Source organism: Dasypus novemcinctus, chromosome 2 (genome assembly GCF_030445035.2).
Source record: "Dasypus novemcinctus isolate mDasNov1 chromosome 2, mDasNov1.1.hap2, whole genome shotgun sequence".
In the NCBI taxonomy this organism is placed as follows: domain Eukaryota; kingdom Metazoa; phylum Chordata; class Mammalia; order Cingulata; family Dasypodidae; genus Dasypus; species Dasypus novemcinctus.
Genome location: NC_080674.1, coordinates 118,302,417 through 118,325,232, shown reverse-complemented (window position 1 = coordinate 118,325,232; position 22,816 = coordinate 118,302,417). Strand labels below are relative to the sequence as shown.

The window sequence follows — 22,816 nt, the reverse complement described above, 5'->3', positions numbered from 1 at the left end:
ATATTTTAAATTACCCCCAAATAATAAAATGTCAAAGAACTTGTATTTCTTTCTCAACTGGAAATGTTCTCAGGAATTGGTATGCATGCCTAGGAAATGGATTAATTTCTTCTTATTTCAAGACAGTTGTGGGTATCGTCACACTTACTAGAAGACTTGGAGGAATGCCAGTTTACTAGACTTTGAATGCCTCCCCCCACCCCTATATATTTCATTTCCTTAGGGGGAATGTGTCTTTTATGGTAGGCACTGTCTTTTCTTCATGGTATGTAGCTCCGCACAGCGACTATGGCACAGTTTCATTTTCGGCCTGTGAATACCACATGATACATGGCCAGTTTGCTTTTCCTGGGTTTTTATAGCAGCTCTGAATCTACAGTTCATAAAAGTTGCCTGAAAAGCAGCCGGGGACACTTTGGTTTTTTTTCTTTGCCCACATTCATTGTATAGAATTTAAACCAACCAGATCAATAGAATTGGTATTTGCCCTCATGCCTGTAATTAAACCAAGTGCTCTCAGTAGGTTTGCTTGTTCAAGATTTAATTAAATTAGATCTTTAATGCATTCAGTTAGCAGATTGGAATATTTCACAGAGCAGTAACTAAGGAACAACAGGCAGACAATTTTTATTATTGGTCTCAGTTCATTATTAAATGAGATATTCATTTATTTTTGCCTACTCTGTAATAGAACCACTCATTTCCTCATACTTAAAGAAGTAGGCTTAATTTAGTCCAGATATAATGAATTACTCTTGAAAGGAGGCACTTTGCTTTTCATTTATTCACTTATTCATTTCATAAGCATGATTGCGTGTCTCCTCTGCCTGGCAGAGGGGTTGCAGTGGTGAACGGGACAGAGATCCTATCTTCAAGGATGTTGGGGAGATTGGCAGGTAAACAAGTCATCACAAGGGTGTATCAAGTGCTAGGGAGGGTGAACACAGAGGCACCCCAAGAGCTCATTGGAGGGACACATGATGGCAAGATCCAGCTTCTCCCCACTTTTTGCCTACATCGCTTAGGTCAACCATTGTGTAGCAAAAGTGATGACTGCTTCCCTCAATTTTTTTTGGCAAAGCAATCTTAATATGGCTTAGACACATGAATTCGTGTCCCTTTGAATCATGGACTTGAAACAAAAGCCCCATAAGTTCATTTCTGAGATTTTGTGCAAATTCTTCCAAAGGTTCTGCAAGTTTGTGACCTAAGGTGGTGGCAGCAGCCCTCAGATCTTGCCCCCCACCTGGGTGTTTTTGGCATGGCTGGGAAAGATTCCATGACTTCTTTCATCCTTGAGGTCTGGCTTCTGTTTTGACCCTGGTCATCACTAGAGTAAATTTAACTGACTAGAAGACATGTTGTTTTGAACTAAATAAAAGCCATCCTAACCTGAATATTTACCCTCTCTATTTTCTGCATCTTTAAAAACCTTTGTGTTAGTTACACGAACTTGGCTCTCTGAAGATTTTCACTTGGGAGCAAGTATGGCAATATTTCCACCAGGTATAAGATGTGTGTGTCTATCTTTTCCAAACCAATTACTCTTGACACTTAAACACAATATTTTATTTATGAAGGTGCTTTATTGTTCTGAGTTCATAGGACCTATGAAATAAAAAATTGAATCATCCCAATTCCCCTCAAAGCTTTTGGTATATAAATAAGATCTAAACTCCAGATTTTTAACTAGCTATTATTTGGCTCCTTGGCTAGGAAAAAGGACAGGTGTACTTTCATAATACTGCAATGCCTTTTTCCATCCTTCTCACCTGTCTTCCCTAGTACCAAGTAACACCAAATTCCTGGTATGTAGCCTTTTTAGGGGGTGGAGTAGGAGTAAGGGTATTGTGTGCAGCTAGGAGAAGATGGCATGAAAGTGAGGATGGAGGTGGGAAAAAGACAGAATTTCTTTCCCACATCGTTGCCTCCTGAGAAAGCATCCACTCTACCAGTTGTATACTTCTTTGAGCTACTTTTGAGTCTGTGACGATGACAGGCATGATGGAGCTGCAGCATGTCTGCCTACTGTCATACTCATGGAGTGGGGATCGAGGGGGAATGCCCAGCGCTGTTGTGCTTACCCAAGGGTGCAGGGAAACACACAGTTCAGGCCCTCGTCCCATAAGCTCACCAGTTGGAGCTATTTACAGGGCATCCTGTTATCTGACTCAGAGATCTCCCCCAGAGCCAGTGGTTCTAAGTCCACTGGTGCCAATTCTGAATAACTAACTGGTTCTAAACACTGAATCTAATACACCTTCAGTGTTTAAACACCTTATCTCCAAGGACACCATTGATTAGTGGCCATGCTTAAGGGAGTTGGAAAAAGGGAATCAAAATTAAACCTATCGATATACAAAGGGTCCGCTTAGAGTAATTAGCTTAAAGGTTGACCATGTATTTTATTATGTACTTCTTTCTACTATTTAATTCATTTATAATATGTCTTTACTACTAGGCTGACCACCCTGACTGGGAAATAAGATTTACAGTGTCACATTGATTTGCCCTGGGCATGGGCTGTGTCCGAGGCAGCCATTCACCTTGTCCAACTTGTTTCCTCTTACAGGCTAAGTCAGTAGCTCTCTGGTATTTTTAACTAAAACTCAGTAACAGTGGAGATATTTCTGGAAGTGAAACTGTTGTGACCTTCTGTAGGTTAAATAAAGATTCATCTCTGGTTTGCCTTCAGAGCATCTATTTCAGTGCTGTCTGGTGGTAGGTCCTGCTGGTCCACATTCTGCCTCCCCGTCCATGATGCTTTTCTTGACCATGGTGTGTGTATATGGACAATGCAGGGACTGCAGAACAGCGCTTTATATTTACTATGAATTATATATACATGCATGCATACACATCTGTACACATATGTAAAAACATTTCAAATATTCCAGAATAGCAGAAACCAATCTCACAGTAACGGTTATGTTGGGGGGAGGGATCGTATACCTAGAGGGTAGGATATAAGTCAAATGGTACTTGAACCTTTCTGTACTGTTCTACTTTACTTGTTAAATGAATGTTTCTTCTTTAGGAGGCACCAGGAATGGAACCCAGGACCTCCCATGTGGGAGGTGGGCACCCAACTGTTTGAGCCACATCGGCTCCCATTGTTTAACTTTTATTTATTTATTTATTTATTTTTATTTCTCTCCCGTTCCCTGCCCTCTTCCTGAGTTGTCTGCTTTCTGTGTCCATTCACTGTGTGTTCTTCTGTGTCCACTTGTATTCTTGTCAGCAGGACCCAGACTCTGTGTCTTGTATTTTGTTGCATCATCTTGCTGTGTCAGCTCTCCGTGTGTGCAGTGCCATTCCTGGGCAGGCTGCACTCTTTTCACGCTGCGTGGCTCTCCTTACAGGGCTCACTCCTTACATATGGGGCTCCTAGTGCGCATCAACACTGCGCTTGGGCCAGCTCCACACGGGTCAGGAGGCCCTGGGTTTGAACCTTGGACCTCCCATGTGGTAGGCGGACGCACTATCTGTTGGGCCAAATCCACTTCCCTGTTTAATTTTTAATGTATAGAAGTATATACATATAAATAGAGTGGGAGCTAATAGGCCTACATATTAAGAGAAGCTAAACATAGGCAATGAAAGTGTACATAATTGCTTTTTTGTTCTTCTTTATACTCTTTCTTATTTTTCAAATTAAATAATAAATAACATAGGATTGGGAGTGTGAGCTGTATCTCCTAGCTTTAAGGGTCTGATATTCACACATAAATAGTCTTCTTTCTCATTTGTCTTTTAGGAATTTTGTTCCACTTCTTAGGAGTCTCTTTATAGGATAAGGAAGAGGATGTCTGTATTAGTCAGCCAAAGGGGTGCTGATGCAAAGTGCCAGAAATGGGTTGGCGTTTATAAAGGGTATTTATTTGGGGCGGAAGCTTACAGTCACAAGGTCCTCACAGAGTCTCTTGCCATGTGTTGGAGCAAGATGGCTGCAGTCTCCCCGAGGTCCAGCCTTCCTCTCCCTCCTATGGCTCTGTGGTCCCAGCTCCTTCTGTTTTCAGCTATAGGCTAGCATAAGGCTCATCTGCTCAGAGCTCTGGTCTCTGCAGCTGCAAACTATCAGACTAACAGCTCATCTCTCCCCAGGGGCCCAGTGTCAAAGACTAAACTCTCTGTGTTCTCCCTCTCCATGTATTTACTTCTGTGTGAAAGTCTGTTTCATCTCCACCAAAGGTGTGAGGACTCAATCCTGCGCATCCTAATGATGTGGTCAAATAACAGCCCTAATCTTGATTTAATGAAGTAAAAGCGAAACCTCTGAATCTAATACAATCTAATATGCCAGAGGAACAGAGCAGTTTATAAACACAATCCAATATCTATTTTTGGAATTCATAAACAATACCAAAGTGCCACAATGCCAATATTAGCTAAATTTGGATTCATAAAAGGTTTATAAAAACAAACCCAGTCTCAACACTAATTCCCCGTTCCCCACCACCACAGTCAGCACCGTGGGGGGGAGTGGAGAGGAGGGGCGGGCTCCAGCTCCGGAGGTTCCAGTGCTGTCCGTCAAACCTCGGTTAAGAGCTCTTCAAGTGAATCTTCTTATATGTGGCTGGTACATGAGTCAGGATAAGGAAAGGTTATACCACAGGAACTAACTCCCAACATCTCAGCGGCGTGGCACACTTAATAGCGTCTTTCTTGCTTGCATCCATGCCCATGTTTGGGGATGGGTGCACAGCTCAGGTCCTGTATTCAACCTTGCTCGTCCAGTGCAAGAAAACAGGCTCTTTTCCAAGGTACCACTTTTACCCACTTACCACTGCAACCTTAATAGTGGCCTGATGTTTGAAGTAGGTTAAATATGTGTGTGTGTTTAATTTTTTTTAAAGGATCTGTTAATATTGATAGTATGAACATTGTTTGAGCATTGTCAGGCTAAATACACTCTTTCAGACTAAAATCAGACACCCCTGAGGGCAAGGTCTCAATGATAACATGGAGCATATTTTAAGCATTTACTTGTAATAGGCAATGCTTCACACATACCTTGTGTAATCTGCAGTAGAATTCTACAGGATAGGTGCTTTCATTGTACTCTTCCTATAGACCCACAAACGTTTAATAATCTTGCTCAGGTCACTAGTATTAACTACTAGCACCAAAATTTGGAATTTGATAGCTTTATTATGAATTGCAATTTTCATTTTATCCCCCATTTCCACACAGACCAGAAGTTAATAAAAGAGCCTTCATTACAGTAGCGTCATGCCTAATTCCTTTGGGTCCCACAGATGAATTTTTCTGGCTTTCTAAAACAACACTAAGTGAAGGCAAGATGAACTTGTTTCAGAGAGAAGAGGCTGTCTGTGCTTACACTATTTTCTTGCTTGGAGCCAACGGAGCTTTGTTGGTAAAATCAAGTCACCCCTGCCCTCTGTGGCATGATCCAAGGCAGAGAATCCTCACACCTATGATTCTTGACACTAGTGTTTACTTATCCTTCCTGGCCTCCCAGCTCCAACCCCTGCACACACGCAGAGGTCAGGCTGTTTAAAGGTGAATATACAAAAAAATAGCTGACTCCATTTGTTGGAAAGCAGGCAAGAAATTAGGAAGACCGCCAAAGCACTGACCTTTTCCCTGATGCAGCTATTTTCATAATCAGATCCAGGTTCTTTTAGTGGGGCTGTAGAACAAAAGAGAAAATAATATACCTATCAAATCTGCAGAGATGAGAACACTGTTGGATTTATTTTCCATCTTCTATTTTGTGGTCTTTCTCTCTTCTCTTTCAACCTACTTAAAATTGCCATTAACAATAAAATACCACTTTCTTGAAATATTATGCAAATGAGGCATAGAGGAATAAATATATTTTTCCATATGTAAATTCTGATTTCTCACTTATCTGAAGGCTCCAAGAAAAGTCTTATGAAATCTCCAGGGATAGAGTGGTTCTCTGCAAAATACCCACGAAGCCTGGACTTGACGGAGGTGGCTTTCCCAGCACTACATAGGCACTAACTGCCCAAAACTCATTAAATATAGCTTTGCCAGCCTAGTGATTCTCACCCTTCTGCAGTATAGGAATCATCTCAACCAGCTCCATTATGTAGTGAAATTATGAATTACAACCTGATTGCCTGAAATTACAACTACCCAGTGAGCACTGCTGCATGTCATGAGCAGAACAGATTCATTCTTTTGTGGCTAATCATAATGTTGCTAATCCTCCTCAGACTCCAGTGCCAGCTGCCATTCCTGCTTGTCACTCACCTGGGACTTTATCAGCCCCCTCTCACTTGGCCTTGCTGAACCTTTCCCTACAATTGTCCTGGGAGATGGAAGCATCCCTATAGCAGAGCTTCCTTATTCCTGCTCTAGCCTCACATTTTCAGTGAATTTCTCCCATTTCAGAAACCCACGTCTATGACCCACCCCACTGGACATTTGCTTGGCAGTCCTAGCACCAGAGTCTTCGTCACCAACATCTCACTTTCTGGGTACATGTAATCTCTCATGCCTGCTCTTTCATGCCTTTATTTACTTTCTTTTATTTATATTTTAATTTAGCCCTCAGGGACAGAAGGATAAGCTAATTATATACCTCAATTAATGGCATACTCACCATTGGTCTGTTCGAGGTCACTCTTAATTTACTTAATCCTTTCATATCCCATTCCCTTTCTCCCATTTTGTGTGTGCCTTTATAAGATACTGTGTCCTGTGAGGTTTGTTTTTTTTTTAAGATTTGTTTATTTTTCCCCTTTGCCTCCTCCCACCCTGCTGTTTTTGCTGTCTGTGTTGTCTTCTCTTCTCATTTTTTCTCCTCTAGGATTCACCAGGATTCAATCCTGGAGACCTCTGATGGGGAGAAAGGTTCCCTTTCAATTGTGCCACCTCAGTCCCTGGTTTCTGCTGTGCTTCACCTTGACTCTCCCCTTGTCTCTCTTTTCATGCCCGTCATCTTGCTGTGTGACTCACTTGCACAGGGCACTGGTTCACCACGCGGGCACTCACTCACCACGCGGGCACTCACATGGGCACTGGCTTGCCATGCGGGCACGCTTTCTCTTCTTCTTTTTGACCAGGAGGTCCTCCCATATGGTAGGCGGAAGCTCTATCACTTGAGCCACATCCATTTCCCCTGCGAGTTATTTTTAATTCTCATAATGTTCCTGTGCTTTAGACTTTTCTTACTTTTCCCCCATCAACACTGATTTTAAGTTCTGTCCTTGCTGTATTGCTATGCATAAGGCTCGTCTGATGTGCCTGATGGCTTCCTGGTCTTCGGGTCTTCTAGAGCGGCCACTCGTCACATTTCACTTGTCCACTTGCCCAGCAGCTGGTAACCACTTTGCCTCCCACTCCCCACTTCCATGAGCAGCGCCCCACTGCTCATACTCTTGCTCATGTTCAACCTCGATCCCGTAAGAGTGTTTCTCTGGAGTACATGCCCAGGAGTGAGAGTGCTGGGCCACTGGGGGTGCATATTCTTTCTTTGACAAAGTACTGCAGGGCGGCTCTCCAGCATGGCTCACAGTCTTCCACTCAGAACAGTATAGGAGGGTTCTTTCTGCTCCTATTTCCCTGCCAGTTTTTGTGCTCAGTATTGTTTCTTTCATCCCATGATTTGTTGCTAGAAAGCATGCCTCCTTAGGAAATTCTATCCTCAAAGATCTATGGGTGACCAATTCTTAAGCTTTGTCCAAGAATGTCTTTATTTTTGTTCCCAGTTTTGATGATAGTCTTGCTAGTATTAGATTTCCTTCCAGGTGACAGTTTTCTCTCCCTCTTTCTTTTTTTTTTTTAATGATATTCAACTGCTTTTATGGAAACAGACTGTATCAGACACTGTGTAGGGGTTGGTAAGATTGTAGTAAGTGAAACAGACTAACATCCTCAGAGCTTAAGAGTCGATCTCTCCCACTAGATAGATTTTAAAGTGACCTCTGTATTCTTTTTTTCCCCTACACTTAGAGTGTGTCTAAAGATGCAGTTTTTTAACCTACCATTTGAATATCTATAGCTGCATAACAAACCACCCCAAACTTAAAGGCACAAGTCAACAATCATTTGTTATTATCCCACGTATTTCTGGGGTTGACTTGGCTTGTTTCAGCAGTTCTTACTTAGGGTCAGATGTGGTTGCAGTCAGAGGGTGGCCAGTGCCAGAATCACCTTGAAGACTTCCTTTTTCATGTATGTAGTGGTCAAAGTTGGCTGTCAGCTAGGACCTTAGCAGGTGCTGTTGACCAGAATGCCCACAAGCATCCTCTCCATACTTCCTCACAAGGAAGTGGCTGGGTTCTAAGGGTGAGCATCCCAAGAGAGATCCCAGCAAAGTGGTATCACCTTTTCTAACCTAGCCTCAGAAGTTACACGGCATCACTTCCAGCATAGTCCATTCATGAGAAGTGTGTCTCTCAGGCCAGGCACATTCAAGAGTAGGGGAATTAGACTCCACCTCTTGGTGATGGGAGGATGAAAGAATGTGTGGACATACTTTAAAGCTGACATGCCTACCTAACACCTGGAGTTATTCTTCAATCTGAAGTCTCATACCTGGCTTCCCATCTGGAAAACTCATCTATTTTTTTTTTTTTTCTAAATATTTCTTTGTTATTCTCAGTGTACTCTTTCTCTGGAACTGCTAATGTCTCATAACTATACTTGCATATTTTGTAGCTCTTTAGGTCCCCATGCTGGTTTCTGAGTTAACTTCTCTGTACTCTACTCTAGTTTACTAATTTGCTTTTTAATTTTGTCCAGTGTAGGGATTAACGTATACACTGATTTTGTTTTTTTTACTATATTTACCACTGTAACTGTTTCTCATGCACCTGTTCTTGTTTGATGACTGCCCATTTTTGTTTCATGATTTCTTATTTTTTGCTGTTCCTTTTCTCTCTTAAAGGATCCTAACTATATTTACTTTCAGGTAGTTTACTGATTGCTTTATTCTCATTTCTTCTAGGGTGAATTCCTTTCCTTATTTAGATTACTGTCTCTCTTTTGTTTTCTCCTCCTCTCTCTGCAATTGTCCCTCCGTATCTGTTAGCCTTGTGGTTTTCTTTACTGGGCCTCCTGATTTCCCAGTCACTGGAGACTTAAGTCTTCTATTCCCTAATAATACGGAATGATTTACAAATTAGATCTCTGAGGCATTGAGTGGCCGGGCAAAATCAGACCAGTTTTCAATGTTTATTTATGAGTTTAGGGACCCACAAAAGCAGATGAGGTAAATTTAGAGTCCACACAAATGTATCACAGCTCTCTGATTTTGATTTGTTGTAGTTGATACCTGTGATGGTTAGGCTGTTGTGTCAACTTGGCCAGGTATAATTGTGCCCAGTTGTTTGGTCAAGCAAGCACTGGACTAACTATAATACAAAGACATTTATGGACTTTAGTTACCATTGACTTTACTGCAGTGGTAAATCATAAATAGCTGGTTATAATTACATCAGTCAGGGAGATTGCCATCACCAATTAGTTGAATGCCTTAAAAGGGGAAGTAATTCCAGCATTGAAAGAGAATTTCCCAGCTCGTCTTCGGACAGCCAACATCTCCCAGAACTCATCAAGAACCTTCACTGGGCTTTCATTGCAGCCCCTGGTTGTGGCCTCTCTGCAGAACCTGGGCTTGTGCATCCCCATGGCTGCATGAGACACTCTTAGAGAATCGCATACTATTGACAGATATCTCTTGCCGATTCTGTTTCCCTAGAGAACCCTGACAACACCCTGGCACAGCCTCAGAGCTTCTTTCTGGTTTCCCTTGGCCTGTAGGCAACACTTTCAGTCCACTTTTCACTAACATGGATGGGGCAGGTTTTGTATGGAGGCTTCCCTGGGAGGGACCAATTCTCCATTCCTTGCCCCTTCCTGCATTGTAATTCCATGCCTGTTCTCAATTCCCATGGCTCCCTGTAGCACCTGTCAAACTTTCTTTCTCTCATTTCTGGTACCTAGAGATTTTACTATCTTTTTTTTAACCTTGACAATTAATTTCTTCTGCATTTTTCCTTTTTATGAAGAATTTCTATGCATTTTTAATAGGAAGAGTACCTGTTTACTTTAGCTAAGGCTGGAAATTTTCAACTGTTCTGTATACAGACTGGTATTCCCCCTGTTTTCAGCCCTACTTCTCATTCTTGTCCTACATAAATCTGCCAAGACTGAATCTAAACGCTTCTATCATTCTGTTCCTTTTTTATCAGCACATATTCTTTCTAGGAATGTGCCCAAAATTTGTTTCTGCTAATTCCCGCAAGCACAATTTCTTCACTATTATGGTTTTAATCCTTTTTTATTCTTTACTGTTATTTTAATGAGGTCTCCAGAGTGGAAGAAAACTATGCATTTATTTAGTCTACCATCTTGAATGAAAGAATTCAGCTGAGTCTTCCATCCCACAGTACTTTGCTGTGTAAGATTTTTTTTATCCTAAGTTGACTTCTTATTTCATTGACATCTGCTGCTATGTCAGTCCTAGCAGCAGACCTTAGCTCTTTTCTCCTAGAGAAAAGACATCAGATGGAAACCCTTCTCACCCTTCTTACTGCCCATCCTTGCCTCTTTTCCACCCCTCCCAGAGGAAAAAATTGCCCCTTCTTCTTGTCCTCCATTAACCTTTCACTTGCTCTTCTAAACACCCTAATCCCCACTGCCATATCTTCTCCCTGGACAACATTAGCTACACCCAAGATGCCTATATCTGTAGGTGCAGTTCTGATCTCCTTCCCTCAGACTTAAAATTTCTTATTGTCGACTGAGCATCCCCACTCACCTGCCCAATAGTTTCCTCAAATTCAACATGCCCAAAGCTGGCATTTCATATCTTATGTTCTCCTTATTTGCTGAGAAAAACATGAAACACTGTGACCTCAACCACAAATTGGGGTTTGTTTGTTTGCTTGTTTGTTTCTTTGTTAGTTTGTTTGAACCTCCTTGAATACTTCCAGAAATACACTGGCCAATACAGTAGCTTCTAGTCACATACAACTACTTAAATTTGAATTTAAATTAATTGAATACAGTTAAAAATTCAGTTCCTTGGTTACAATAAGCACATTGCAAATGCTCAGTAGTGTCCAGTAGCCATATTGGACAGCACAGAAAGTGCAATTGGACAGTGCTGGGCTAGAGTGTATTCTGCCCTCTTAATTTCCACTTCATTGAGTGTGCTTGGACCTTTATCATTTCACACCTGAACTGTCAGTTCAGCTCTTGACTCACCTTTTTCTTCCTCACTCCAAAACCTAATCTTCTCTAATCAAATGATTTTTATAAAACCCTTTTCTTCCTTTAGGAGTCATTGTGGAATACCCAAGAGAAACAGGGTTCTGGTGTTTTGATGTCATTTCTCTACTTGAAACCCTTCAGAGCTCATTCATTCCCTTTTCCCTTTTACTTCTTTGTTGAACAACTACCCATCCTTCAAAACTGAATTTCAGTATTTCCTACTTTGGGAAGGAAGAAGTAATGTTTCTTCTGCTATACTTCCCCTCTCCTAAGCTTTACCTAAGCTGGAGCAGAAAAGTGATTGTAGCCTTAATTTATGTGCACTTATTCACTTAAATTAATTAAGGACCCTGTTTTAGTCTGTCGAAGGGCTGCCAATGCAAAGTACCAGAAATAGTTTAGCTTTTATAAAGGAGATTTATTTGGGGTAAAAGCTTATAGTTCTAAGGCTGTGATAAGTCTGAATTAGGGCACCGTAAGAGGTGCTTTCTCGCCAAAGTCAGCTACCGCACGGCAAACAAGATGGCTGCCAATCTCTGCCGATGTCTCCCCTTTCCTCAGCTGTAGGCAAATCTGGCATAGGACTTGTCTCTTAATTGGGCCATCCCACCCCACCCCCTGCTTCAGCTCTTTGGGCATATCAAAAGCGTCTCTTTTTGCAGCTCAACTGTGGGTGAAACCTCTTTTATATGGCAGGGTCAAATATGGAAGCTTCCTTTTCCTGAGTCTGTCTCTCTTTGTTTCTCTGGGTTTATACCAGACCCAGCAAGGGGATGGAAACTCATCCTGAGTCATGCATCAAAATCCCTAAAGTGATTTTATCCAGTAATCTAATCAAAGGACCCCAACTGAATTTAATGCAATCAAGGGTGACACCTTCAGGAATAGATTAATTTAAAAACATAATATTTCTCTTTTTGGGATTCATAAAATAATTTCAAACTGCCACAGACCCCTATGCCCAAAATCTAGAAAGGAAAGAAGGCTTTTCAACTCAACCTGCTATCTCTCTTTCTTCTCCATGACAGGCTAACTACATGTCCTTCAGCTAGATATATTTTTCCAGGGGCTAATGATCATTATTAAATAATAAAAGATAGCCCCAAATAAACATATTTATCATCCTTTAGCTTTCAAAGACATTTTCTGTCCAGAGTTTTTAAAAAGAAAATGGATATTTTGGTTGAGAAATTAAGTGTGTGCTTGGGGCACATATATATGTTTGTGTGTAGACACACTTGCTATAGAAAATTACTTGGGGGAGCGGACTTGGCCCAGTGGTTAGGGCGTCCGTCTCCCACATGGGAGGTCCGTGGTTCAAACCCCGGGCCTCCTTGACCTGTGTGGAGCTGGCCCACACGCAGTGCTGATGTGCACAAGGAGTGCTGTGCCACGCAGGGGTGTTCCCCGCGTAGGGGAGCCCCACGTGCAAGGAGTGCGCCCCGTAAGGAGAGCCACCCAGCACGACAGAAAGTGCAGCCTGCCTAAGAATGGCACCGCCCACACGGAGAGATGATGCAACAAGATGATGCAACAAACAGAAACACAGATTCCCGTGCCGCTGACAACAACAGAAGCGGGCAAAGAAGAAGACACAGCAAATAGACACAGAGAACAGACAACTGGGGCAAGGGGGCTGGGGGGGTGGGGAGAGAAATAAATAAATAAATAAAATCTTAAAAAAAGAAGAAAAAAAGAAAACGACTTAAGGTGAATGTGTATAGTAAAAATGTAGGTACTTTTTCTTTTTTTTTTTTTTTTTTAGCATGTTTTTTTTTATTTTATTTTATTGACTTTGTAATAATATTACATTAAAAATATATATATATGAGGTCCCATTGAACCCTACCACCCCCACCCCACCTCTCCCCCCCCCCAGCAACACTCCCTCCCATCATCATGACACAGCCATTGCATTTGGCAAGTACATCTCTGGGCACCCCCACACCCCATGGTCAACGGTTCACACCATGGCAAACACTCTCCCCCATTCCATCCAGTGGGCCCTGTGAGGATTTACAATGTCCAGTGATTGCCCCTGAAGCACCATCCAGGGCAGCTCCATGTCCCAAAGACTCCTCTACCTCTCATCTCTTCCTGCCTTTCCCCATACCCATCAGCCATCATGTCCACTTTTCTCAATCCAATGCCACCTTTTCTATGTGGACATTGGATTGGTTGTGTCCATTGCACCTCTATGTCAAGAGGAGGCTCAGATTCCACATGGATGCTGGATGCAATCCTCCCACTTTCAGTTGTAATCACTCTAGGCTCCATGGTGTGGTGGTTGTCCTTCTTCAACTCCATCTTAGCTGAGTGTGGTGAGCCCAATAAGTCAGATTGTAGGTGCTGGAGTCTGTTGAGGCTCAGGACCTGGCTATCACATTGTCAGTCCAGAGATTCAAATCCCCTAAATATATCTTAAACCCCGACACTAACTGCACCTCCAGCACATTAGCATGAGAGTCTTATGAAGAGAGATCCCATCTGAGTCCAGATTCGTCACACATAAACACCAGTTCCAAAGAGGGGCCATCTGACCTGGTAGTTAACCCCATCGGCCATGACCATAACTCCCATGGGTCTCTTTAGCCCTCGAAGGAACTGATATCTGGGGGTTGTATCTGCTTTATCTGTCTCTCAGACTCTGCTCAGTTGTGCATAAGGGCAATCCTTCTGACAGCCTCCAGACTCTTTTTTAGAGACTCATAGCCATATAAACTCATTTCTCCTTTCCATTTCCCCCTTACATTAGGTCAAACAGCATTTTAAAGTCATGTTATTTTATGTAGACAGGGATATTCCGCTGATCCACGTTGAACCTTCCGTATAAGGTCATTTTCCAGTTGCATCATCAGTTGGTAGTTGATAGTGGGTGGTCCCTCGGTGCCAGGGAGGCTCATCCCCGGGTGTCATGTCCCACGCTGGGGGGAAGGCATTGCATTTACATGCTGAGTTTGGCTTCGAGACTGGCCACATTTGAGTAACATGAAGGCTGACAGGAGGAAATTCCCAGGCACAATGCTGCTCTAGGCCTTGTTCTTATTTTAGGCTTATCAGCTCACAAGCATAGTCATTAGCGTCAGGGGCTCACGGTTGAACCCTCACTCCCTCCCGGTCCCCGCCGCTGCACCTGGGAGACTGTCGCTGCTCCCCTAGGGACCACGACAGAGCACCACTGGCCAGGAACCCAGTACCCCCCCTGCTGTGGTTTTTAATTGTTGCCACTATGAGTATATCCAAACATTGCCATGCACCCTGGACATATGTTCTGTACAGCTCCCTGTCAGCCATATATCCCCTGTCAATGGTATCCCATACCAGTATTCCTCCATTGCCTTTGTTGAACCACTCTGTGATCCAGAACTCCCTGAAATTTGAAGCCCAATATAATGTCAGGGTCCCTTACTAGGAAATGGCATATAGCGATGGGTTTAAAGGTTATATAAAGAATACGTGTTGACTTGGAAAAAATTCTACATCCTATCTTTCCCGCCCCCCCTAATTATTGAGCTTCTCTTCACAGGAGCCCTAGACCACAGCAATGCATATATATAGTATACAGCACTCCCATACATCCACCACAAAACCTTTCCCTTCCTCAGCGATACTCTTACACCCTATTCACATCATATTTATGTAGGTACTTTTTCTGTTTTCAGTTTTTGGTATCACCTAAATTTTCCACAATGAACATGTTTTATTTTTGTGAGTAGAAGAAGAAACACATTCAGAGTGTGAGTAGTTTTTTGTTTTGTTTTGTTTTACATTTTATTGTAGTAACAAATATACGGCACAAAATTTCCCATTTTAACTGCATCCAAGTGTATAATTCAGTAGTAGTAATTATATTCACAATATTGTGCTACCATTAACAATATTTATTATAAGCATCAGTAGTTTTTATGGAGATTTTAGAAATTGCCCAGGACAATTTATATATATATATATTTTAAAGGAAGATACATAGACTAGTTGGGATGCTAAGAACAGACCACTGATGGCTTTGGGTACAATTTATACACTATTTAGGTTTTGGAGTGATGTTATCCACATTGTAAATTATTTAGAACCTCATCAGGTTTTTACAGTGGAAGAAATTGAAATCCACAGTCTACAGGAGGGGAGAGGAGGGGCTTTCTCTTTCATACAGTTAGTTTGCCTTGGTGTCAGGAAGCTGACCTCATGGGAAATTGAGCCCTGTCCCTCTGCCATGTGGCATAGCTGAGGCATCCAGACAGACAACCCATTCTTGGTTCATTGGGGACCATTCCACAAGGAGCCCTATAATCTCTCACCAGCGATACCATTTGGCTTCAACAGAGATGTATTTTTCTTCTTCTTAAACTATTTCGAGGTCAACCCTGTGTCTGGCATGGTATGGAGACACATATTCCTATCAACTGTGGAAGCCACAGCCAAGCATTAGGCACTTTTTATCTGTTTCTCTATTGAATGCAATTTGCTCAGAGGGACTTTTCCTATTTTGACTTCTAATATATTGATTAATTATTGAAATTTCAATTACTTTTGATTTCCAATTTTGCGGCATGGAGACAACCAAGATATTTAACGTGAAAAGCTTTCCCATAGCTGCTAGAGAAGTGGAGCCATATACCTGTACTCTGCCCTTATCTGAAAACATTTTGGGTCAGCCCAGTCTTGGGGCTCCCTTAGATCAGTGTGCCTTAAGGTGTGGTCCCCTGACTGGCAGCATCAGCATTTCTTGGTGACTTACTAGATAGTGTAAGGCCTCATCCCAGACATACTAAATCAGACCCTCTGGGGATGGGGCCCTGGAATCTGTGTTTTAACAGGCCTTCCAGGGGACTCTGGTTTGTCCTGACGTTTTAGAAAGCCCTGCCTTGGAGGTCCTGCCAATTCTCCCCATAGGGTCTCAGACGCATTTATCGGGGCACTCGGTTAGTGCTCAGTTTGCCCTTTTAAGGTAGACATTGTATCACGATGCTAAAACTGATCAGGGTAGCTGGAGGGACCAATTTAAACCAGCTCTTTTCACTTGTTTTGAACACTTCTCCCTTTGGAAGTCACTGAGCCATAACCGTAGAGAAACAGGATTTGAGCGTTTGAATTCTACACAGGTGAAAGTATGTTTTAAATGTAATCCAAAGGGCCCTGTGTTTTTATTTTCTATACAGAAAGCCTATTTAGGTATTCCTTCCCACACTCCCAAGAACCATCTCATCTTTATTTTTTTTAATATATTTAAAAATTTTTTTTAAAAGATACTTAGATTACATAAATGTTACATAAATAATAAAGGGGATTCCCACATGCCCTGCTCCCTACACCTCCCATATTTTCCCATTTAAACAACATCCTTCATTAGTGTAATACATTCATTATAACTGATGAACACATTTTGGACCATTGCCACTAAGGATGGATTATAGTTTACATTGTAGTTTATACTCTCTCCCACACAATTTTGTAGGTTATGGCAAGATTTGTAATGGCCTGTATCTGTCATTCAGGATAATTCCCAAGTGTGATTCAGGATAATTCCCAAGTTCCCAAAAATGCCCCTTTATTATACCTATTTTTCCCTCTCTCAGCCCTCAGAACTTCCTGTGGTCACTGCCTCCACATCAATGATATAAGTTCTTAAATTGCTAGAATCACAATAAGTCGATAGTTGAATACCAGTACGTTTACTTTGGTCCATAGTTCATTCCCCAGTCCTGAGGATTCTGGGATGGTGCTGTCCACGCCACCTCTAATTAAGAAGGAGATTCGATCCCAAAGGGCAGATGGATGGGACTCTCTTGCTTGCAGTTATAGACTCTCTCATTCCTTGGGATGGACCATCCCATCTTGAAGTCACTTGGGGAAAAGTTGTTTGTGCCATCTACCCTCCCTCCCAATGGAGATCTTTTAAATCATGTGTATTGAATACCTTGCAGTTCTTCAAACACAGCATGCCTTTGTGTTGCCTGTGCACTTGTCCAAGCTATTTTTTATTTTGCTCACTCACAAACCATCAGAACCAGCCCCTTACCCATCTGCTATAACCCTGCTAGCTTTTAAGAGTCTGCTGTGGCACTGCTGCTCTTGTTAATCTTTCTCTGCATGACTTCAGGTGGAGATACAGTCTTCTCCTTTTCTGCTTCCCATTGCACTCGTGACTACTAGCACTGAAATTGCCTTTCTCCACCTGACTCCAGGTTCCATCTGGTGGTGATTTAACCTTGGATCCTTTATTTGCAGTGGTTGGCACAGGGATAGGCACACATGGTGGGATGAATAAACATTTCTTAAAGATGGTCATCTGTCTCTGCTAGAGGTGTCCAGTGACGTAGATGACACATTCACACTGTGCTCGGGAAGCATGATGATGGGCAATGGTAGGTCCAGTTAAGAACCTTTCTGTGGACTCACTCAATTTAACGTTAATGAAAGCCCCACCATCCACCCCTCTTGCTCTTTTGCTCTTTGCCAGGAAATCCACTGGCAAAATAATAAAATAATAAAGTTGTTATTATTTCAGGTTCGAGAGCTTCAGACGCGCCTGCAGAGCGTGCAGGCCACAGGGCCCTGCAGCCCGGGCCGCCTCACTTCCACCAACCGCCCAGTGAACCCCAGCACTGGAGAGCTGAGCACCAGCAGCAGCAGCAACGACATCCCCATCGCCAAGGTGAGCGCACGGCTGGCGGGCGGGTGGACACACCTCCTGTCATCTTGGCTGCCTGCAGGCCGACGTGCGATTCACTCCAACAGCCCCCAGAGGACTTCCCTGCGGGCCTGCACAGCCTCCAACGTCCGGGCTGCAGGGGAGAAACCCACTCATAGTCTGGAGTCTCTCCTGGCTGCATGCTGGACGCCAGCTCTCGTTAATCGCCCTGCTGGAGAATGTCACAGCTGACAAGTCACTGTGGCGAGTGAGACGTTTTGTCAAGCTCTGGGTACTTCAGGGGGGCGGAGAGCTTCTCCCAAGGACTGAGGCTCAGCCCAGCGGGGCGCCTGAGCAGTGAACCAGTGATCTCCCCACTCACGAGATGGACAGCCCTGGCAGCAGGAAAAGAGATTGTGATGGGCGGGCCATGGCGGCTGTGAGAAGCAGCCCCACCTGTTCTCTGTCACAGCCCCTATGCTCACATGTGGACTCCACCATGGAGAAACTATTCAAGATCCTGCATGTTCTCCTGCCCGGGAGCCTTACTAGTCTCTGCTCTGAGGCTGGTTCTCAACTGTCACATTTAGTAAGCTAGTTTAAACTGGTGGCTCTCAACAGGGTAGGTTGGTCGCTCAGGGGACTATTGGCAATGTCTAGAGACACATTCACCTACCACAGCTGGGGATGGAGTGCTGCCGGCGTCTTGGTCTTGTGCGTGGAGGCCGGGAGGCTGCTAAGCCCCCTACAGCACAGGAAAGCGCCCACGGCAAAAGACTATCTGGTCCGAGGCACCGATAGTGCTGAGGTTGAGAAACGCTGGGTTAAATGATGTTAGAAAAATTGGATAAGTTTTTGAGGCATTGATCAGTCAGTGTAGTTGCCATGGTTAAACAGTAACCCAATGTAAACACAGCCTCTGCAGTTTATCTGGAGAATGACATGTCTTCTTCTGATAACTTTTTTTTTTTTTTTTTTAAAGATTGCTGAGAGGGTGAAGCTATCAAAGACAAGGTCCGAATCCTCATCGTCTGATCGGCCAGTCCTGGGCTCAGAAATCAGTAGCATAGGGGTAAGTATTCATGAGCGCAAGGCAAGAAAGTCCCCAGTAGAGCTGCAAAGACCAGGACTTGTGCATGATAGAAGAACTTCCAAAGTTCACCTCCAGTAAACTAGTTAATTATAATAATAAATCATACCCAATTTCCTTCCAAAGGATCAGTTTAAAATGTATAATGGTTTCCACAAGGTAGATTCCTTCTTCAGCTTTATGGGAGATTTTTCTTTTTTCTACTTGAAACTATTCAGAAAGAAATGATTTAAGTCTAGTTAGTAGTTATAGGGATGAAAGTCTCAGACTGTCTGTTTTATATTGCCCTGTTACCCCAGAGACCAAGTGAATCATGAAGCTTGAAAAGAATTTGCCTTTTTCACATCCTTCTTACAATGGAAAGTGCTCTCCAGTGAGGATGAATGCTACCTTTGAAGTGTAGCACAATATTATGAAAGACTAGAACCTTCTAGCTAAGTATCAGGATTTTCATATTTAGAGCCTGTGAGCCCTCTGTGGCTTTAAAAGCTGATGGAGGTGGAAAAGGAGTAGTTCCAGTTCCCTAGGGATATATTTTAGGCTTGGGGCTGAGGCTAAGAGAGCCAGCCATTTGATCCTCAGGTGTAGGGAGATCCTGAATAGCACTTTTGAGACCCTAATTTAAAATTTTGCACTGAGTAAATATTGCACACATTCACATTTCATACAAGAGCCAAATTATGAAAATAAAGCAGTTAGCTGCCCTCCTAGGCTTCAGTAACCAATGGCCTGGAGTGGCAGGGAGTGGGGGAAGAATACTGTTTGACATCCAGAATTTTACAGGCATGACCCCTCTGCCCTTGCTGCCCAGTAGCACATGCTTAGGGGATGCAGCTGTATTTTGATCCTGCTTTATGTACTGCCTTCACAGTAGTTAGCTTTGTATACTAGGATTAGGTTATACAAAGTGAGAAAGACCAGGATAACCATCTCCTGGTGCCTGATTCTCGAGGAATATCAGCTTTAAATTGCTCTGTGTGCAGGGTATGCCTGGGGACCAGCATCCCTGATGTGACACTGTGCAGCCCTTTCAGAGGGAAATCCTTGCCCCCCTATCCAGGTGTCCAGCAGCGTGGCGGAACACCTGGCCCACTCTCTTCAGGATTGCTCCAACATCCAAGAGATCTTCCAGACACTCTACTCACATGGATCTGCTATCTCTGAAAGCAAAATTAGAGAGTTTGAGGTGGAAACAGAGCGGTTGAATAGGTAAGGAGAAAAACTGGATATTTGATTCGGTGGTTGGGGGTGAGGAGAACAGTGAAGCTTCTTCTCTATTACTCTCATCTGTCATCTTCGTAGTAGAGTGAGAAAGGCAGTGGGCATGAAGCGAGAAGACCTGAAGTCAAGTCCCAATTCTATCCATTTTAGCTTAGCGATGTCGTCTTAACCTTTCTGAGCATCCAAAATGGGGTCACCCCTGCCCTACCCCCTACTGGGGATTATCATGAGGATGAAATTATAACTAAAAAGCCTTTTGTAAAGTATAATGCATTTAACAATGACTTTGTATTGTCAAACTCCTTTTTCTTCTTCTTTGTTCCTTGTGATGGCCCAGTGCTATTCTCGTTCAATCGTTCACACACTCCACACCCATTTATTCAGCAGTCACCAAGTGCCTGGCCTGGTGGTCAGTGCTGTGCTCTCAGGACTCAGTCCAGCCAGGGTTGTGTGTTTTGTGAATTACTACTCAAGTGAGAGCCTTCATTCTAAATACAGACGATATCTCAGCAAAGCTTAGCTAAAAGTTACTGCAAAGGTTTTGTTTCCTATGATTCTAGCTTATCCAGTGGCTTACTTTGTGGATGTGGGAGAGTGTCTCAGCGTCTTTACACCCTTTCCCTGCCCCTCCCTTCCCTTTTCAAAGATGGCTTGTGTGTTGTGTGTTGTGACACAGGGTGCAGCCTGGTGGTGGTGGGAGTTTCCAGTCATCTTGGGGATCAGAGGGGTGCTTGCAGCATTTGGGACTGGCTTCAAGGGTGTGGTGTGTGACCTACAGCCTCTCACAGGGCCTGGTGCTTAGGAGGGCCCCACACTTGCTTTGCTGCTCTGCTGTCACCGTTTCAAATTCTTAATAATTTATAAACAAGGGGCCCCGCCTTTTCATTTTGCACTGGGCTTGGCAAATTGTGTAGCAAGACTTGGGAGCAGTCCATATAGAATGACAAGTAGGTCAAAGAGCTGCCAAGCATGCAAGTCTGTGCTGCAGAGAACCACAGAGGGAAGCTCTGGAATGTTGAGCCGGAGCCCCACGGGCGCCTTGAGGTACTAGGAATGAGCAGAGGCAGTTTGGTCTAGACATTCTTGGGCTTGACCAAAGACATTGCAATTGGCAAGCTGGTCTAATTCCCTGCTCTTCCCCATGGTTGCCTAATTTTACTCATGCTCTTTGAAAATTTGCACTGCCCTGAGTCCCTACGTCCTCTCCTAACTGTCCTACTTAGAATGATTTTACCATATACCCGGTTATATGGATTGTTGCCATATCTCACAGTAGAGGTAGTTTGAGTTTGCACTCCTGCCTCTTAGCAAAGGCTGTCTTGTATGTCATCCCAGCAATAAGGGAATTGATTAAAAAGCAAAGGAGAAGGACCAGAGCCAAACCATGATAACTATGAGGCAACACTGGTTCCCCAGTGGCAGAATGGACTGATGAATCACACTGAAATGTGGTACATCTGCCTTGACCTACAAATCTTCAATGGGATAATATAGTTGGAATTTGAAAGTCTTATGAACTAATCAGGAAGAAATGTGGACATCATTCCCCATTCCCCAATGCTTAATTCCATTCCCTTTGTATATAGCAAAGCCAAATAAATTGAATTATCATGTTAGTCCTCCCTGATTTAAAGCTGTTTAATATGGTTCTTGAGAACTAAGGAATTGTGGCAATCTAGGTCATTTTAAATCTTAAAATTAAATGGTTTTCTAATTAAATTGAAAATACCTACGAATGACAGTCCTACGATTACCTCATGCAGTAAGGAAGCAGCGGTCTTTTTAGTATCACTGCCTAAGGAGTGCTTAAAATTGAATCAGATATGCCCTTGCAATTTAATGAAGTCAGATGCCTTCAGGGGGCCTCAGTTTAGTGCGGGTCTCCTCTCTACCCAGGATTTAACAAGCCTGTTTTATGGCTGAACTTGGGGGAGATTCTCCTGTCTTCAGTTAAGTATACCCAGGAGAGGCCAAAGAAGGGGGAAATATTTGGGGCTTGTAGCTCACATTATTTTGGTGTGCAACAGCTTACAAAGGGCTCTCCCAGACATACCACATAATCCTCAATTTGTGAGGGTGGGATAATCTTGTTTTGCAAATGAGAAAACAAAGACTTCAAAGTTCAGTAATTTGCCTTGGGCGCACAGCTACTAAATAGCTGAGCCAGAATTCCAACCCCTGCCCGTTGTTCTCTCTGTAACCACTACTGCTGCTAAAACCTGTGGTTTGCTAGAAATAATCTGCCAGTATGACCTGATGTCTGTTACTTATCTCAAAGGTAGAAGCCTAGTACTCTCAAAAAAATGAGAGCCCTTAACTTTATGACTGTGGGGTATGGAGAGGGTCATATCTACTCAGAATTGGGTTTCTCATTTGAATCTGTGTTAAGCACCTTCTATGTGCTGCTATGCTATTTGGCATACGAAGGAAAATTTTAAAAAGACAAGGTCCCTGCTCTCATAGAGTTTATGTTCTGTTAGCAGAGTGTTTTCATTCCCAGAGCTGCAGTAACAAATTTACCATCAACTGAGTGGCTTCAAAGGACAAAAAATTTTCTCTCATGGTCAGGAAGCTAGAAGTGCAAAGTCAAGGTTTCGACGGGTGGTGCAATTCCTGAAGGCCCTAAGGGAGGATCCTTCCTCACATAGTCCAAGCTTCTG

At 43.1% G+C, this 22,816-nt stretch overlaps 1 protein-coding gene across 2 annotated transcripts in view; it reads left to right on the top strand.

Moving 5' to 3' along the window:
* Window positions 1–22,816, top strand: part of MCC (MCC regulator of WNT signaling pathway) — a 512,678-nt gene that overhangs the window by 411,527 nt on the left and 78,335 nt on the right. For both annotated transcript variants that reach the window (XM_058277125.1, XM_058277133.2), the window contains 3 exons: window positions 17,723–17,869; window positions 18,828–18,917; window positions 19,996–20,144. In XM_058277125.1, coding sequence (XP_058133108.1) covers window positions 17,723–17,869; window positions 18,828–18,917; window positions 19,996–20,144 — 386 coding nt within the window. The remainder of the gene's footprint in view (window positions 1–17,722; window positions 17,870–18,827; window positions 18,918–19,995; window positions 20,145–22,816) is intronic.